The following is an 18,470-nucleotide window of genomic DNA, read 5'->3' on the forward strand; positions in this document are numbered from 1 at the left end:
CTAAGCCTAAGGGCTTTGTTTACTGCCGCGCCTGTATGAATATCAAGTCACTGCAACAACAACTGGCTGAAACAAAGGCAATTCAAGTGCACTCCAGAATTTCTGCAGGGATGCTGTATAATACATTGTGCACAATTGTTATAGAGGTAACATACTATGCAGCATTTCAGAAGGGATTCTGGAGTCCATATGGCATATCAAAGTTACAGAGTGGGAGGCTTCTGGGCCGCTTTAACACATTGTCTGTTCTATTATCATCTTATAGCACCATCCACCACTACCACACTATACTTCGCCATACGAACTGTAAGTCCAAGGCGGCGGGTCCAGCCGTCTAGGACCCCTCCTCATCCATTCACCCGAACAACTGAAGAGATGGAGGGTTCGGCAATCGCCACCAATCCGGCGTGCGAATCTGGTCCATCAACTGCGACCTCAACTCCACATCTCAGCAGCTAGCCATAATCTCGCGCTCCCGACTAATGCGGGGGACTCCCCAGGAATCGAACCCAGGACCTTAAACCGCGAATCGCAGTAGTGTCAACCCAGACCAGACCTGGCATATAATTGTCGCAGTTTAGAAAGGAACAAAATAGCCAGCATAAGACCATTGGCTGAATTTACACAGATGAGTTGCAATTCATGATCAGTCATGCTGCACAAGTAGCATGACAACTGTCATGACCATGACTTATGTCCTGTAGCCTTTATGGCTTGCCGTACGGTTGCGTTCGAGGTGCCGGATAGGACGGGGCGAGGCGGAACCGGAGCTGCCAAGGGCCTTACACTAATGCAGTACTGCTGCTCTCGGAGCGCCAGGCGCGTGTGCGCCGAAGCGCGGTCTAGCGCCACAGGCGCGGTCTGAGCGCACGCAGCGCTGTCCCGCACGGCCACACCGGCACGGCCGAAAGAACTGACACACAGAACTAGACGACTAAACGCAGCATTGATGACTGCGTCCACTGGTCACCCGCCCCGAGGGCAAACCTGAAGCGTCAGTGATGCATGAACCACACGCTGGCCAGTGGGGCTGGCCAGGCGACATTCCTAGCGCGGGGCGATGCTCTAAAGGCGCTTTTGGCCGTGCGGTAATTGCTGTACCGCTGCGCGTCTGGCGTTCCGAGGGGGCTGCCCAATCGCCAGGTCTCCAACTGGGCCGAGCTTGCCGCTTGTAAACGAGGGACACTGAGAGCAACAATAATAAGCTCCAATAGTGTAGGCAGAATGCCGGAACTATGGAGCTGTAAGCTGAAATAGTGAATTCGAAATTCTCGGCAAGCCATACGGCTGCCGTACATAACTTAGCTTAGAGGCTATACTCGCTTTGCTCCTGCCGCATCTAAGCTACAATCTGCCTCATGACCGGTAACATGACCGGTCATGAGGCCTCATGAGTGGTCATGAGGAAACATGACCGGATCTATGACAGAAAATCCCCCGTACGACCACATCCATGACCAAGTCGCTCACCGAGTGAACTATAATCCTAAAAAAATCATCCACTAAAACAGAAAAAAAACGAGACACACACGTCGTCGTGCGTGCACATCCATCTATCCATCCATCCCTGCTTTTGAGTACATGTGCAGCAAACGATCCTGGTTAGCTCCCTCAGAAAACATACCTCCGAACAGCTGGAGATCTGCACGTGTACCCCTGCATGTGCATGTTGTGCATGTGCAGTTAAGGATGCATCCACCTGCACCTGCATCTGCATATACGCATGTGCAGGTCTTGCCCAATCAATTGCATAACAATTTGGGAAATCATGCGGGCTCATTGGGTATCGGAAACAATCTCTGAAACGAAGCCCTGAAGCAACCTGCCGCCACAACCCCCCCTGGACGAGGAGGTTTACGGCAAAAAATATAATATTCGACTGCATGAGATGAACAGCAAACAAGCAAACAAAGCACTAGTAGGTGCGTGCGCGCGAGTGGGCCCCTCCACTCTCCTCCGAGAACCGCAGAGGAGCCACCGGGCGACATATCTCATACCATGATAGATGACGAAATATCTTCGGGTACCCGAAATAGCTTGCATGGCATAGTAGATGTAGATAGATTATGAGCCAGATGATTTAAAGAGCTGGATTTTTTTGCCGAATAGCTAATATCTAAATATAGCTTATAGCTCGCTTCATTTAAAATATTTTGAAAAGAAACGATTGATATCTACTAAACATATACGGTCCAGGATTCAAATCCTGGGTACCCCCCCCCAACATTGTCGACCAAGATTCGCACGCTGGATCGGTGGCGATTGCTGAAACCCTCTGTCTCTACGGATGCTAGGATAACATAATGACGAGGGCTTTTCTCGATGGCAGGATGGGAACCCGCCTTGCAGTTTGTACGGAGCAGTACAATGTGGTAATGATGGATGGTGCTGTATGGTGTTCTATCCTAGAAGTATAACAATCAAAATGTGCAAATGGCAACAATAACAATATACGGCAGCCACGGGTGCGCATCGCTCCTTTCCTCTAGATGGCCAATAGCTAGTCAGCATTCAGCAAACCAAAGATGACTGCATGGAGCATTCCATACGCTGACAACGTGTTATTTGCATTCCCCCAATCTTCAGCAGCAACAACACCAACAGCAACACCAGCAACAGCAGCAACAACACCAGCGACTGAAATGGTGCACTATTAGTTGCGGGCCCCCAGTGCAACAAGCCATAATCCGAGACCTCCCGGCGGAAAACACACACACACATCAGCACACATCAGCCATCAGCATTTACCCCCAAGCCCTCCATAAGAATCGGCAGAATTAGCATTGACATCACCTACCTTGGCCCCCGCATTAGCACCAGGATCATCCCACACCCAGAACCACAACCGGCAACAGAGGCCCCGCCGAACGGACACAGAAGCACCCCTTCCTTCACTCAGTCTTTGCATGCTGCGCCGCATCGCGCTCCCGTTCGTATGACATACGGATGTACACGTGTATAACCACCGTCGTGAGGACATTGAGAGCGGACAGCGCCAGAGCGCGGACCATCGCCGTGGGGACCGTGAAGCGCGAGGCAGCCCCCAGCAGCCACATCCTGGCGCACAGAGGAGCTCGGATAAGGCCCATGATGACCGACTCCATCGGGCTCATCTGCAATTACCAACAAAAAAACGGTTTCAGAGCTCGTTTTTTTGAAGCTGGTTCGGAGGTTAAATAACGGCCTCTCCTCCTAAAAACTGGCGGCATACATACATACACACGCACATCAGTCTCACCAGCACAGCCGCGGGTAGGATAACGCCTTCGACCACAAAGATGCTCCCGCCCAGCTCGTGGCGCAGCGTCGCCGGCGGCTGCGGAAAGCCTAAAAAGGCAACCTGCAAGAAGCGAATTAAGCGCCGCCGAGGATATTAGGAATGCAATAATAAAATACTTTCCTCCTATCCACGATTAGCGCTGCTGCAGCCGCCAAACAACGGTAGCAGTAGCAGCAGCAAGGCACCAGCAGCAATATCAGCACGAGCAAAGCAGCAGAGCAGTAAGACGCACATATGCCATGATCCTCACAATTTCAAAGGAAAATCTCGACACGGAATGATACGACATACGCCATGAAGCCCTTGGCAGCAACAGCAGCAGTATCATCATCATCAACAGCAGCAGCATCGCCACCAAGACCAAAGCCACTACGGCACTCGCAGCAGCAGCAGTCCAGTTCAGTTCTCACCATGACTTTCGCCATTGTGTACGACACCTGCCTCGGCCACTTGGCCTGAGCAGAGAGCCGCCTCCACGAGGCTCTAGGGAGTACGAGCCATAGGGCCCCCAGGACCACACCCGTAGAGGCAGCCATGAGCACACAGGCCTTATCAGAGTCAATGGAGGCTGTGAGGCTGTTGCTGGTAGCGGCGCCGTCAGTACTGGTGGCGGCGCCGTCGCCGTTGATGGCGGCTGGAGGCACCGACCCGCGGGTCATGACCGTAGCAAAGCCAATGAGATCCATCACTTGCCTGACGAGAGATATGATGAACATCAACAGAGCACGTATGGAACCACCAGGATTTTTCTTGAAACAGAAGGCATTAATAAAGAGAATATCGGAAGGAAAACGTCGGAAAGGAAAAAGTCGGAAAGGAAAACCAGACGAGATGTGCAGAAGCACATGCAAAAGAGGCCAGGGGCACCAGCGACATTGGTGGATTTTTGAACGAGGCAAATGATGACCCCATTCCCCAAACCAAACCAGCAAATAACTTTCCGCCCCAAACCCTAAAATCCCAAAACTCTAAAACCCTAAAATCCCAGAACTCTAAAACTCACATGACGTTCATGAGGCCTTCGGCAAAGCGTGCAGTGTACGACGCAAACGCCTCAGCGTCCGCCGTGCCTTCGCTCTGGAGGCCCAATACCAACCGGACGAGTCGCAGCCATCGCCGCACGGCAGGCAGGATCTGCTGCGCTGACGGCGCAAAGCGCCAAAAGGATGCTAGGAACGATCCCACGAAGCGTAACGCCCCCAATAGAGAGCCACTGCAAAGTGCACCCCAGTCACCTAGCTGGTCTTCATTTGCCTGGACAGCGCCGCCGCCGCCGCCGGCACTGCCGCCGCCAAGGCTGCGACTAATGGTAGCTTTTCCCGAAGGTGTGGTGCCCGATGGCGGCGGCGGCGACAATGACACTGCGACCGATCCGGACCACGCCGCCACCGCCGCCCCGGCAGCGGCAACGGCCTGCTGTCTTTTGGAGAACCATGATCGCGTCTCTTTCCACAACATTGCTTCAATGTACGCGCAAAGGTGGTTGTACAAGCCCCATGTACGAGCAGATAGGGACCTCATTCGAAGCATGTCATTGATGCGATTGCCATTGTCATTGCCACCGCTTTGCATGATAGCCGCAGCACACGATGCCAGGTCGTCCTGCATTCTCAGCAGCGAGCCCATGTCGTACAACATATCGTACAGCTCGTCCACAGAGCCGTTCCAACTGTCCAGAGCCAGCTTGAGCTCCGCCGCGACCCGTGGGTCATCAACCAAGAGCGTGGGCACCTTGGCGGCCCCGCCGGACCTGCTACTGCGGTTGCTGCTGCTAACGGCAGTGGGCGAACCCACCGCCTCCGCAGCGGCGTCGGTGGCCGCGGCGGTGACGCCAGGCTCCGCAACAGAATCAACGATGACCGCTTCCACCGTCAACACTCCCGGCCGCAGCAGCGGGAGGAGGGGAGCGAGATCCAAGCTGTAGAGAACCTCATCACCGAGTTTCTCCTTCACGTCTCCCTCCTCCTCCTCCTCATCCTCCTGGCCCTGCTGCTGTTGCTGTTGCTGCTGTTGCTGTTGCTGCTGTTGCTGCTTAGACTCCCCCGGCGGATATGCCACGCGTTCCTTCTCCACCACCGCCACCTCCCCAACATCTGCAGACATCTCCCCGCGACTCGTTGCTGCTGCCGTCGCCGCCGCCGTCGAGGCCGCTGTCCCCCGCCCGCCTGACTGACACCAACCTGCGGCTACCCCCGTCGCGTGAGGAGATGTAGCACTAAAACCGCCGGTGCCGTCGCCGTCGTCACCGGCAGGTGCCGTTAACGGTGCCACCGCCACGACCGCACCGTGGTGGCGAAATACAAGCTGCGCGCGAGGCTGGGGATCTACATGAATAGCTGCAGACGTCGCCGTCACCGCTGGACGGAAGAGAGGTCGGCCTCCGCCTTCGAAGACAGGTTCTGCTGCTGCTACTGCCGGCGCTCCTGCTGCTGCTGCTGCTCCAGCTGTCTTCGCCACGTCAGCTCCCAGTCGCATGGCACTCTCATGCGTTACGGCGGCGGAAGTGCCCGCCTGGAGCGGTCCAGGAAAGCAGCTTAAATCGACCCATGGGTCACCCGGCGCCGCAGCGGCTGGCACCGGTACGGCAGCCTGTCGGTCGGGGAGGGCCGCCGCCGCCGCCGCCCAGGCGGGCGACAGCCAAGAAACGAGGGTTAACACATTCGTCGCCGCTGCTGCGGCGGCGGTAGCACAGCCAGCGCCCTGCCCTGCGGGCTGCGCCTGCTGTGTAATGTCGCAACGATGGAATCCCTGCACAGCGCCTACAAGATGCACACGGGGGTATACGTCCAACACAAACGGCATGAGGGGCTGTCGAGGCCGCGCGCCCGAGGGCGCCGTACGGATGCTGCCGCCGCTGCCGCTGCTGGTTACCGCCGTCATTCCTGCCGCCGCCGTTGCCGTCGGCTTGTGTTGCTGCGACCCAGGCGGCTCAACGTCGCACTCGGAAGCGCCACCGCCGCCCTCAAATTCATAATCTGCGTCCCGCATGGCACCGTACGGACGCCCAGACGTAAGCGGACCGCCGCCACCGTACGCGCCGTACAAGACACATTCGCCTTCGCCGCCGGTGGCCTGTGCCAGATCAGACTCCAAGGAAGCTGAGGAGACGGGCAGTTGTAACGCCCGAATGAGCGCGCCAATATCGAGCACTGATTCCCTGTGCTCCTGTGACGAAGTACGGCTGCCATACATGGTAGGTGTCGTACTACCTGACCTCTCCCTGCTCTTCTCCCTAAGGCTGACGCTACTGCTGCCGCCGCCCCAGAAACCCCCGCAAGAGTGGCCGTCGCCGCCGCTGCCTATGGTCGCGGAACCAGCCACCGCCGCCGCCGCCGCCGCCGCGTCAGCGGGGGCGGTTGACGTCTGAGCCGCCTGATCCATTGCAGACGGCGGTCCTACGGCGGCGGCGGCGGCGGCGTGCGACGTTTGACCTGGTCCAGCCGGCGCATCATTGACGGCTCGTGTCTCAATGAGCTGTAGTCAGGGCAGGGGGGGAGGGTAAATTCGGGTTTTAAGGGTTTTAGGCCACTTCACGGACTACCCGGTCACGCTCTTACGTCAGACGTGTGAGCGCTGATGCGACAGCACATGATCGTCACTTCCATTCCACGTACTGCGAGGTTGCGAGGTGGCACACGCGATGATGTCCTGTGTGCCATGTGCCCATATGCCAGCTCAATACAACCCTCCACCAGACACCACTCACCAGCTCAATACAACCCTCCACCAGACACCACTCACCAGCTCAATACAACCCTCCACCAGACACCACTCACCAGCTCAATACAACCCTCCACCAGACACCACTCACCAGCTCAATACAACCCCGACGCAGGCTCACTGCCTCCAGCTGAAGTCCTGCATCAGCCACCACGCGAGCGATCCTCTCTTGGTACCCAGGAGCCACCTGTTCCGGCTCGCTCCCGTCAAGCTTGACTCGTGTGCTGTACAATGCCGTACGGCGAATGTACGGCACATGGTGTGGCAAAGACGACGCATCGCGCCCAACCGCGGCTAACCGAGAGAGCTGCTGTATATGAAAGGGAATGTACGATGGCAGTTGACGAGCATGGAGGTGGACCGCTCCTTGCTGCTGCGTCTCTGGCGCCGGCGGCGGCGGCACGGCTGCCGTTCGTGCTTGCGGCGGCGATGGCGGCGACAGCGACCGCCGCTGTACATTCGTTGCAGACTGATTCGCCGTTACCGTTGCCATTGCCAAAGGTGGCAGCTGCCCCATACCCAGCTGATGTGCTGATTGGAGCCGGAGATGGACGCGCCGACGCACATGGGGTGTCAGCCGGCGACTGAGGATGGCCCACGGGTCGGTGGGTAGGCCGGTGACCCACGGGTCGGCTGCTCCCCGGGCCCCGCTGCCGCGGCGGCTCTCATCGGTCGCGGTCGCTGACAAAGGAACAGTCTCTGCGGTGATTAGTCGCACCCCCCTAAACCCCCCAACTCCTCCTCCCAGACGGCCCCCTGCTGCTGGGTTTTGATGCTCCTGCTCCTGCTGCTGCTGCTGCTCATGCATGGGCACCTGCTGCTGCACCTGCTGCTGTTCCTGCTGCTGCTGTTCCTGCTCCTGCTGCTGTCCCCAAGGCGGCTGCAGAGGCGGCTTTTGCCCTGAGTGTGTAATGATCCCATTTTCACCATCAGCGCTCTCACCGCACACGACGCCATTGTCGCCGTTGCCGCCGTCACCCCCACTGCTCCTAGGGCCGTCGGTGCTACTGCCACCGCAACCACTGTCGGGATCCACTGCCGCGACAGCAGTAGCGGCGGCGTCAGGACGCTCCAAGATTGGTGTCCGTTCGCCACCCCCAAACGTGTCGTTAACGCTCCTTTCCACTTCTCGGCTTTCAACATTTTCAAGCGTCTCGCCCGACAACGGTAAAGGTAGCGGCAGTGAGTGAAGCGTCCGGTTGCAGACATAACCTTGCGACATGAGGCACTCGAAACTGCCGCCGCTGCCATTGCCGTAGCTACTGCCGTCGTCGCTATGACGACGTGACCCCGGTACGGCAGTCGATCTCGACGGCCAGCTTGGCCCCCCGCCGCCAGCGCGACATGGCCCTGCTCGCACAGAATCGCTTTCCCTACCGGCGCCGGCGGTGACGTCATCCTCTTCGCCTACTAACAGGACCGTCGCCACCGCCATCGGCCCCGGTACGGCAGCAGCTGTAGCCGTAGCAACACCAGTAGCAGTAGCAGCAACGTCCTTGCCTGAATCGGGAATGGCATGGCTGACATTTCCGAAGGGGCCGCCATCACTGCAGCTGCAGTTGCCCCCACCATCACCAACACCAGCAGCAACGACACTAGGCTCGCCGCGACTGTTTTGGCAGCGGAGCAGCCGCCATCGCTCAATGGCCAGCAGGGTCGTGGTGCTCAGCACGCACTTGCAGAGTTGTTGCCAAAATAGGAAACCCCGGGGAAGCTGCAGCCCACGGATGGCTGATATGCCGGTGAGGAGGACGCAACCGGCGCTAAAGACGCCGTACACCGCCTCCGCCTGAATGGAGGTCTGCATTGCGAACAACCCAAAGGAGTGGAAACGGAAAAATCCAAAAAAGACAAAACGCGGGGAGTTGAACTTGGAAAAAGGTACTGAGTCGCGCACAGCCACAGAAATGCAGATATAGGCAAAGCGATCATTAGGTGGGCGGGCAGAAGGGCGCGACAGTCAGGCGTGAAGGGGAGATACGAACGGCCTGCCGCATTTCCCCTTTTAAGCCTCCCTTCCCCCCCTTATCCCCCCTCCCCTATTCACCCTAATTCGTCTATTACAGACCCGTTATACGCCCCCTATCCCCTCCTTAACCCCCTTTATTTCCCTTCCTCCCTTTAAATCTCCCCTTCTCTCTCTCTCTCTCTCTCTCTCTCTCTCTCTCTCTCTCTCTCTCTCTCTCTCCCCATGAGTTTTGTAAAACGCGCAGGTTGGAATTCCTCCGTTGACACCGTCTTTCCCTCCCGTCTTCCGGTGTCGACAAGAGAGAATACCGTACACACACTTTTCACAAACAGTCCTGGCTTTCCTTAACCAGCTATTGATATGGCCCCTCGTGGCAACGGATGGTTAAGGTGGGTGAGTTTTAGAGGTAAGGTTTATCAGAGTATTGGCCGAAAGGACGGGGAACTGAAGTACGACTGAAGCACGATGTCCGACATACCGGATGAATGTAGTTGAAGGCGACGTCCATCAAGGGGTACCAGCGCAAGCTGAACTCGGCAAATTCGTCACCAGATAGGCAGGGGTGAGTCGCGTTGCGCGCGAGCTCGCCGCTGGTAGCGTTGCGGGTGTCCTTTTGGAGCGATGATTGGAGAACTTCCTCAAAAGCAGGCGTCCAAGATGTGACGGCCAGGCAAGCAGGCGCTATAGCGCGAGATGCGATGACCAGCCACGGCGAAGCCAACTGATTTACTGGCGGAGGCAGCAAGGCCACTGCAAAAATTCTCACGATAATAGCGATAAGATGATATTGAAGCCATCGAATGGGCCAGGGTGATTCCCTGAGTAGACCCCAATAGACCTGCAAGCAGGTTTGCGCGGCACTACTGTTAGGTCGCACTTTATTCGGAGATTTCCCTACAACATGTCAGCATGCGGGCAGACTAGACGAGGTGTATGTGGCGAGCTGGGTGCAGCATATAAAAAACTCCAAAAAGGCGCGGTGCTCACCTGTACCAAACTTCTGAGCAAATGCATAGCTCGCTCAAAAACTGAGCCATTGCATGGAAACAATAGCATGGGCGATGAACCATCTGACAGCGGTGGTTTATCAGTATCGAAGCAACCTTTCAGATGGAAACGGTGAAAACCTGCTTGAGTAGCGACTGCGAGCCAACTGGCAAGAACGTAAACAATGGGACTGCTGCCAAACCAGATACATATACTCCGCATCAAGTTCGTGGGCCAAACAGGTATCGATGACTTTGCATGGAAATAATTTGTAGTCCCAGCACGAAAAAAACTTGACAGAATGTATTGCGGTCGTGTACAGCCTGCACTTTGGGAAGGACTTTCCATTCGGCATTTACGGGTAACCTTTCTGTGTCTTCGTATCAAGGCAGACACAACGCAAGTGGTATTTGTATCCGACATTGAATGTTCTACATAGCACAGGAAGCATATAACTGCAATTACGCCTGATCCTAGATTGCGGCCGTAAGTTGACGCCGTACATCCGCATTGCGGCAGGTGGTACAACCTTTCATACTATGCGAATTTGGAGAACCGTCGTTAATGCCTGCAGACGTACATATAAATGATCGAAAGCATGATAGGTGTGAGCGACCTCAGCAGTGATGGGGTTTCAAACGCCGATGCGCTGGAACGGCTTCGTAGGGCGGCGGAAATGGAGATGAGGCGAGTGCTTGACGACTCAAGACCGCGAAAACGTCCTCGCGGCCCAAAGGGTACGGCGTGCTGCTTTGGCGAAGGAAAATCTCTCGCCTTCGTCCGTAACGAGTGCTTCATCAACGACTCCAAAATTTTGATATCACCTTCACCATATGTTATGCTCGTATTTTCAAATCTTACGCCTTTCCCTAACACCCTGTACGGACTGGCAATTACGTGCTCCTTCCACGGCCTTCCACACCCTCTCAACTCCTTTCACAAACTGCACGCGCCGCTGCCAGGAGAGATTGATACCTATGTCCCCATGGACCGCTTCCACTACTCGGTCGTACAGGAGCTCGAGGCGGGGTCAAAGGGCTTCCTCGTCACCTGCAACTTCCGCCAGTAAGTCACTCTTCACCCGCCCATGCACCCAACCACCCACCCAACCAACCCCCCACCTTTTCCACCCACTCGCGCGGCGCTGGCGAGTTAAATCTCACACCAGCATCTCTCCATTGCACCCACCATCACCGGGGCTTTCCCGCATATTGTGCTGCTGCTCCCTTTCCTATCAGGGAGAAAAGTGCAACCCGAGAGGCATCCCAACTTCTGCGCCGTTACCTGCCAGAACACCTCTTTCCCCCGGCAGCTACATTATCTACTGCTGTAGACGAACATCCGCCAGGGGCTCTGGGCCCGCCAGGGGGGGAGCTGCCGTCGAGGGTAATGCCGATGACGACGGCCGTGACAGGGGAGTCGGTGGAGGGGACCGATCCTGTCAAATGCCATGGAGGAGCGGCGGCGGCAGCGCCGTCGCTGGTGGGGGATATGGAAGGAGATGGAGCGAAGCCCCAGGCAGAAACAGGCAGCCTAAAGCAGCAGGGCGTGGGGCAAGGAGGGAGCCAGCCGAATCAGGCGTTGGATGTGGTGCGGCCGGCTCGCGGGTGTGGCAGCTCGGAACGTGATGAGCTGCAGGCGCTGGAGGCGGTGGCTGGAGGAGGCCAGGGCAGTGGCGGCGGCACTACCGTCTACGCTGATGATGGCAGCGAAGAAGATGAGGATGCCGCCGATGACGGTGACGGTGAGTTTGAATCACAACTGAAAACAGCTGTGCAGGAGCTGCCAAGCCGGCGAGGTCATTCTTTAAGTATCACCTCGCGCCGGCTTGGGACGGCCCCCCTGACGCGCGTGCGTGGCGCAAAGGCGATTTTCAAAGCCTAGCGTTTCGTACTCCTTTTTATCGTACACGTGCTGGTGCTGGTGGCGCAGGTGGAGGTGGCTTATCTGTCGGTGGAGGCGGAGGCGCGCATGGAGGTGGAGGTGGTGGCGGGGGCCTGCCTGCTTTGGGGCTTGCCAAGGTGAATCTGAAACATTCTGTGTTCTTTATTCATTTATGAGGTAATAGGAATTTGAACGTCCTGGGGACTTCAGGAATAGCTGTAGTGGCAGTAGCAACGGCAGAGGATTGGGACAGGCCGTACACGCCATAGCGTTGCCAATGAGTTCCTAATGGCCTGGGATCGCCTGTCTACTGAACTGCGCCGTGGATCCTAACAGCAGTTGTTGAAACTATGGCATCCTGAAAAGAGGTCTTTGAAAGCAGTGGATCTTGAAAACAGTGGATCCTAGGAAGAGCGGATTCTTAAAATAGTGGATTCTAGCAGTGGATCTTAGGAAGAGTGAATCCTAACAGTATCTGTACTAGTTAGGTTGTCCTAAAAAATGAGTGCCTTGTAAGCAGAATTATCGATAGGCGATATATTCTCTGCTCCATGTTTCCTTGCATTTCGTTTGATAATTAATCGTTTATGGCCTCCGGCGTTTACAAACGCCTACGCACTTGTGCGGAACTAGCAACTTCGGTGCCTTGTTTCCCTTCCAGAATCCCGGAAAAAACGTTTTTTCTTTCTTATTTTATTTACAAAAGTCAAGGCTTCCAAATTAATGTTCCCTCGTTCAGGCGTGTATATTTTAAACTTGAATCTTGAACAAAACCTCCAGGTGAGCTGCCGTGGTGTGGTGCTGATTCGGCTGTCGGCTGCGGCGGCCGCGGAAGTTGACCCGGTGCGAGTTGTGGAGTCCATGTTGGCAGATCTGGAATCTGGAACCTTGCAGCCGCCCAAGTAAGTGACATGAGTAAAGCTCTCGGAGCCGCTGCAAACTCCCGCTCAATCATACGCGGTAACGTTATCCAATCAAAGAGCACGATGGGTAAAAGGAAAGAACGAAAAAGTAAAGTAATCTTACTTCACCACAGCAACCCTTCTGGTATCGCTTAGCTTAGGATTATGCATTTAGGACTTGTGTTGCTGTTCTTATTTCGTATTGCCTGTTCAGGCACTGCCAACGGATCGTTCCCCTGGACGCCACCTGCCTTCTCACGCCGTCGGGTATCGCAGCCGCGGTGGCGGAGGCGGCCGCTGCCTTCAAGCGCCGCCGCTACAAGTCAACTGCCAGGTGCACCGACAGCAACGACGGCAACGGCGGCGGCGGCGGCGACGCTGCCCCCGTGGAACCTTTTTCCTACGCGATCTCGTACCACTCCCGTTTCACGGAATCCTTGCCGCAATCCGCCGCCGCCGGAGCTGACGGCGGCAACTCTACCTACGCCGGCAACGGCGCTGCGCACCGGGGCGGCCAGGAGCAAGAGCACGCGCTACCGCCGCTACCGCCGCCACCGCAGCAACAGGGCCAGGAAGTTGTTGATGTGCTGTTGGATCGCAACCAGATCATATCGCTGGCGGCACGTGGCATGGTGGATGCGTTCACAGGGGACGTGGCGAGAGTTAACCTCAAGAAACCGCAGGTGCCGCTGAATAAATACAGATCCTACAAGACCCCCGATCAATTCCTGATTGCCCCTGGCTCTTAGGGTTTGCTCGCAGTGCCCCCGGGGGAGTGAGTGGGGGCACCCTCCGTTACACCGCACCACAACTCCCTCCCCTGTACATCATCGTTCTCTATGACACCGACCTCCGCTTCACTTGCTGCTATCGTCGCTCGTCTGTGGGCCACTCGGCATCGAGATTTTTCCCGCTGCCGTGCTGCCCGGCTCATTCCCCTCCATCCCTCCCTCCTCCCCTCCCTTCCCGCGTCTTTCCCCCCTTTCCACCTACACACACACGCAGTCCGCCCCCGTCCTCCCGCCCCCTACGCAGGTGGCTGTACGAGTGGAAGCGCTCCCAGTAGGGGGTCGCCAGTTCGCGGGCCTGACTCTGCTACCGGAGCACATGTTCGTGTCCAAGGGAAAGCTCGTCGTGAAGGCCCTCGTCAAGAACGTTAGGGACCCCTAGCGCTCTAGTGCCCATGATAGCACATGCGATTCCGTCACTGTTGCGGTTTTCAATTTGCACTTGTATACAGTTGCATACAATGCGTGTGACAGCTTCCATTTCTTCCATTGCGGTTGGCCACCGTTGACAACTACTCGTTGGGGGGAGTGGGGAGTTGGCGGTGCTGTAGTACGCGATCTCGGGGTGATTTTGTACGACTGCCGTGAATCCAGACCCCCATATTCAAACCTGAACACGCCCGAAGCTGCCGCTGAAGACATCGCTCGACTGCACTGACATGTTTACAGGTATTCCGTACAGTCTTCTTCTCTTAAGGACATCTCTTAACCTCGCGATGCCGCGATATTCATAATGGATATAAATATAATCGTAGGGCTCCCGTAAGCATCCTCTCCGCTTTTCTACTCACCCCCTCGCTACTCTAAATTTTATAAAAGAATCTATGTCCCTCCCATCTACAGAAGTACAGGTCAGCACCGAACGCAACCCCTCCGCACGCTCGGCAAGCTCGCCTTCCGACTCGCTCCATCATCCTCAACCCCCCAAAACGAATGTGCCGCCGTTCAACGCTGTATGACTCAAATAGTATACGGCAGTGCATTATACGTACATAGTTGTACGACATATGCCCTTTTAGAATCGCAAGAAATCGTTCATCCATAATTTCCGACTCGGCTGTGGTTCTCGCCAGCCACTCCGGAACTTAGAACTGTCCGTGCTTGGCTTGACACGACCGCTAGTCGAGCTGAAAGTACACAGCAATACAGCAGTCCAGATACTTCTGCTTGGGGCATTATAAGCATTCATCCTCAAATTCAATTGGTCGAAATTTTCACCGTGGTGATGGCAGCAGCAGCAGCGGCCCATCAGTAAACGGCCCAAATAGAAGGTAGGACACACTGTCGGGCAGAGCAATTCTTTTGGCTGCCCCGGTCGCACAATTCCCGTGCTTCCCTAATTCGACACCCTGAACACGCTAATTCTGACTGTCCGAATGTCCCTGCCAGGCCAATTCGACACCTTGTCAGCCTAATTCTGACTGTCGGAATGTACCGCCAGGCTAATTCGTATCCCTGTCAGGCTAATTCTGACTGTCGGCACCCGGACATGCCAATTCGACACCCGGACAGGCCAATTCAGGCCCAGCACAGCCCAATTCCGAGGCTCCACAGCGCAATTCGAATACCTTCGGCGGGTCCGCCAGAACAATTCCAGACCTCGGCAGACTAATTCTTTTGTCAGGAATAAAATCCAGGCTAATTCTGCGACAGAGCTCTTCCCTAATTCCAGCCCGAATCCTACCCTCCGGCCCAAAGCCCCTTTCCAACGTTCAAGCTGTGGTTCAACCCAGGGACTGTGGTCTATAGTTTGAATGTTAGGTTTTAAGTCCCTGTGTTACCCCGACCCATGGGTCGCATCCGTTGGGTGAAACCAACGAACCACCCCGAGGGCAAAACCTGGCCTCACGGACACCTGGACATGTTGAACTGTGAGATAAGTTGGGACTCGTACGTGACACCGACCCGTGGGTCACATCCGGCGCTTGCCGGAACCCGTACTGGTGCCGCCTCGGCTACCCCCTCGTCGTGCATTCGTATCCCTTCCAGCAGAGGCACCACTCCCGCTGCCGCGGCTATTGCTACGACCGCCCTGCCTGCGTGACCCACGGGTCGAAGATCGTCCCCCTCCTCCCTCGTTGATATACTCAAACTCGATACCCATGGCGTTCATCTCCATCACGGCTTCCATCACCTCCGCCAATTCCTATTGGGGGGGAAAGACGAACCATGAACGAGTGAAGCTGCTGCCAGGGCAAGAGTGTACCAGACTATTCGGGGGGCGTATATGCGCATGCGTGCGGTGAAGCGGTTAGAGTGATAGTCCTCTGCACAACATAATAAAATATGCTCACATGAACAAAATGAAAATGTGAATAAATACTAGGATATTGTGAGATATTATATAACGTACAGTCTTTAACGAGTATTATTTCTACCTCAAGATTTCATTTCAGCACTTGCACAATTGCAATACAAGGCGTACGGCAGTACTTGGGGGATGCCGCCATCGTGCGGACAGAATGAGTGATGCTATTAACGATAACCGAAAACCTCCCCGAAAAAGTCGCAACCCTGAAGGAACTCATGCAGGATGGATCTGAAACAAAGCAGCAAACCAAATCGTTTTGCGGGGCTTGGCGGGGCTCCGGACCCTACATTTGGGGGCTACAATATATGCTCTGTTTGTGTCTGGAACAAGGTTGCTTTTGTGTCGTGCGCATAATTATCATATGAAAAATCGCGGTTCACGTGTACGGCCCCTGCCGTACCTCCAGGTTGTTGAGCCCCTGTAGTCGGCTTCCGAACACCTGCTGAGCTGCGGCACGGGCTTGAGGGGGCATCTCCTGCATCAACACAACCTGCGGCGGGGGAGTCATCATCATCATCATCATCATCATCATCATCATCATCATCATCATCATCACCACCACCATCATCATCATCATCATCATCATCATCACCGCCACCATCATCATCATCATCGGGGGAGCCATCCGGGGAAAACATCGTCAGGGAAAGGGAAAGCCGACTTCAGATTCTGTCTGACAGAGGATTGGGAACCAGCGGCAGGGAGTTAAGTGGCGACAGTGAGCTCCGCCTCATTCAACCAGGTCAACGCAGTCATCAGTGATGATGATCACAGGAGGGGGAGGAGGGGAAATGGAAGGGGGGGCGAAACGTCTGAAACCGCCCAACAGCAGACATTGCGGGAGCTACGGGAAGGGGCACTGCCGCCAAGGATGGGTGGGATGATGGGGGTTTGTGTGTATGGCAGTACGGGGTGGGGCGTAGCTGTGATGATGTGATGTGTACAAGTTAAGAAAGATATCGGTTGGGCTCATCCCTTAGCACACGCACACATACACACACACGCGCGCGCGCACCAAACACCTCCCTAGCAAATGTGTTTGGTTACTTCGTCGGATTACGACCAACACACGCCGCATCCCAACCCGGGTTACCCACACGGTCCATTCGGCAATCTTCATTCCCCCGCACCTACCAACTACCAACCCACCTTATCTTCCATGGAAAGCTGGGCCTGCATGGCCGCTCGTTGTTGCTGTTGCTGCTGCTGTCGTACTCGGCGTTTTTGTTTCCGTGCATTAGCCTGCCAGCTAGATTGGAAGCTGCAGGGACGTGGATGGTGAGAGGGTTTTACGGGTTTCAGTGCGGGGGAAGGGGAGGTCAGGGAACCGCGAACAGTTGACCGGTTAACCGAGTCAACCACCGAAATTGAACGCACAAGCGGGGTCCGCATTGCCCATCAAATGCAACAGAACGTGCACAGTGTTACTTTTATGGGAAAAAGTGTTACTTTAGAGAAAAAGGATAAAAACGTGAACAGCTCCGGAACCGCACCGCAATGAAGAATTCGAGAACAAAAATAAAAATTTAATACATAGAGCAAATAAAGCCGCGGGCGACTTTTCACTCCTCAACGCTGTGCATGAATCCGCATGCGCGCGAGGTCTGCACCACACCGCGTTCTACGATTGCTGCAGCTGCTACATCTACAGCTGTTTCTGCTGGCGCTTGTCGCTACTGCTGCTGGTGACGATGCTAGCTGCAAATTATCGCAAAAAACCACTATTAAACTTCCTCATTTATTTACCTGGATTTCAGGTTGCCAGGTGTCGCGGCCCATGTCAAGTAATCCAACTCATTAAGGAATCCATCGTCATCATCATCGTCGTCGTCGTCGTCGCTATCAAAACCCTCCATGACCACCTCCACCGTGGCCCCCCCGAACCCCCACGGGTCGTCTTGGATGATCACCACCCTGCTGCTGCTGCCGCTGCTGCCGGCGGTACGGCCGGAGCGCCGCCGCTGGGCCTTATACGGACATCAGGGCGAAAGGCGAGAGACCGGCGGAGGTCCAACCGATGGGGAGAGGGGTGAGGAAATGGCGGCGGGGGGGAAATGGGGAGGGTCCCCCGGGTGAAGGTGCGGTAGAGGTGGAGAGAATGGAAACCAGTGGAATCAGACGCGGTTTTAGGGTTTTGTTTAGAAGGTTTTAAGGTTTTAGGAAGAGCTCAGGCTTGACATGAGGCGTAATGGGGCGGAGGCAGCGTCGCAAACAGTTTTAAAAGCGCAAAGGCGGACAGAGGCGAGGTGGAGGGATGCGAGTTTGCGGGGGCTTTTAAGAGCACCGGAGTGCATGGGGGAGGAGGCACGGGCACGGGCACACAAACACATGAACGCATTTACATCATGCGGCAACAGCGCACGGCAACACGGTACACTACAGCACGATACGGGAAACCTACCTGTTGAAGCGCCTCATCGTACTCGGCACGCTGTTCCGCGTCGCTCAACACGTCGTAGGCCTGTACGGCATTGACGTACATGCCACACAGCAGGTAAGTAGAGCGCTGCGCAGATGGCAAATGCCGCCATTAAGTTGGGGGTCGGTTTGCACGTGGTGCCGTACACACCAAACATATATCACACATCCTCACTTTCTGCTTGTTGCCCCTCATTACCCGCATGGTCAT

The 18,470-nt window shown here is 55.7% G+C and overlaps 3 protein-coding genes across 3 annotated transcripts; 1 reads left to right on the forward strand and 2 right to left on the reverse strand.

Moving 5' to 3' along the window:
- Nucleotides 1–2,891: 2,891 nt before the first annotated feature.
- VOLCADRAFT_89303 (uncharacterized protein) lies at nt 2,892–9,983 on the reverse strand (the record flags this gene model as incomplete). Its single annotated transcript, XM_002948990.1, has 7 exons — nt 2,892–3,113; nt 3,239–3,340; nt 3,691–3,973; nt 4,284–6,754; nt 7,092–8,801; nt 9,448–9,807; nt 9,957–9,983. 7 exons carry the CDS (start codon nt 9,981–9,983, stop codon nt 2,892–2,894), a joined length of 5,175 nt encoding a protein of 1,724 aa, XP_002949036.1.
- A 559-nt stretch (nt 9,984–10,542) lies between these two features.
- VOLCADRAFT_89304 (uncharacterized protein) lies at nt 10,543–15,142 on the forward strand (the record flags this gene model as incomplete). The annotated part of the gene is made up of 8 exons (XM_002948889.1): nt 10,543–10,693; nt 10,919–11,021; nt 11,195–11,700; nt 11,889–11,977; nt 12,621–12,742; nt 12,957–13,425; nt 13,778–13,897; nt 14,972–15,142. The coding sequence occupies 8 exons, from the start codon at nt 10,543–10,545 to the stop codon at nt 15,140–15,142; spliced, it is 1,731 nt and encodes a 576-aa protein (XP_002948935.1).
- Nucleotides 15,143–15,442: 300 nt separating this feature from the next.
- On the reverse strand, nt 15,443–18,470 carry VOLCADRAFT_89305 (uncharacterized protein; the record flags this gene model as incomplete). The annotated part of the gene is made up of 6 exons (XM_002948991.1): nt 15,443–15,676; nt 16,242–16,331; nt 16,991–17,102; nt 17,588–17,808; nt 18,243–18,347; nt 18,435–18,470. 6 exons carry the CDS (start codon nt 18,468–18,470, stop codon nt 15,443–15,445), a joined length of 798 nt encoding a protein of 265 aa, XP_002949037.1.

The sequence above is a fragment of the Volvox carteri genome (genome assembly GCF_000143455.1).
Source record: "Volvox carteri f. nagariensis unplaced genomic scaffold VOLCAscaffold_12, whole genome shotgun sequence".
Classification (NCBI taxonomy): Eukaryota; Viridiplantae; Chlorophyta; class Chlorophyceae; order Chlamydomonadales; family Volvocaceae; genus Volvox; species Volvox carteri.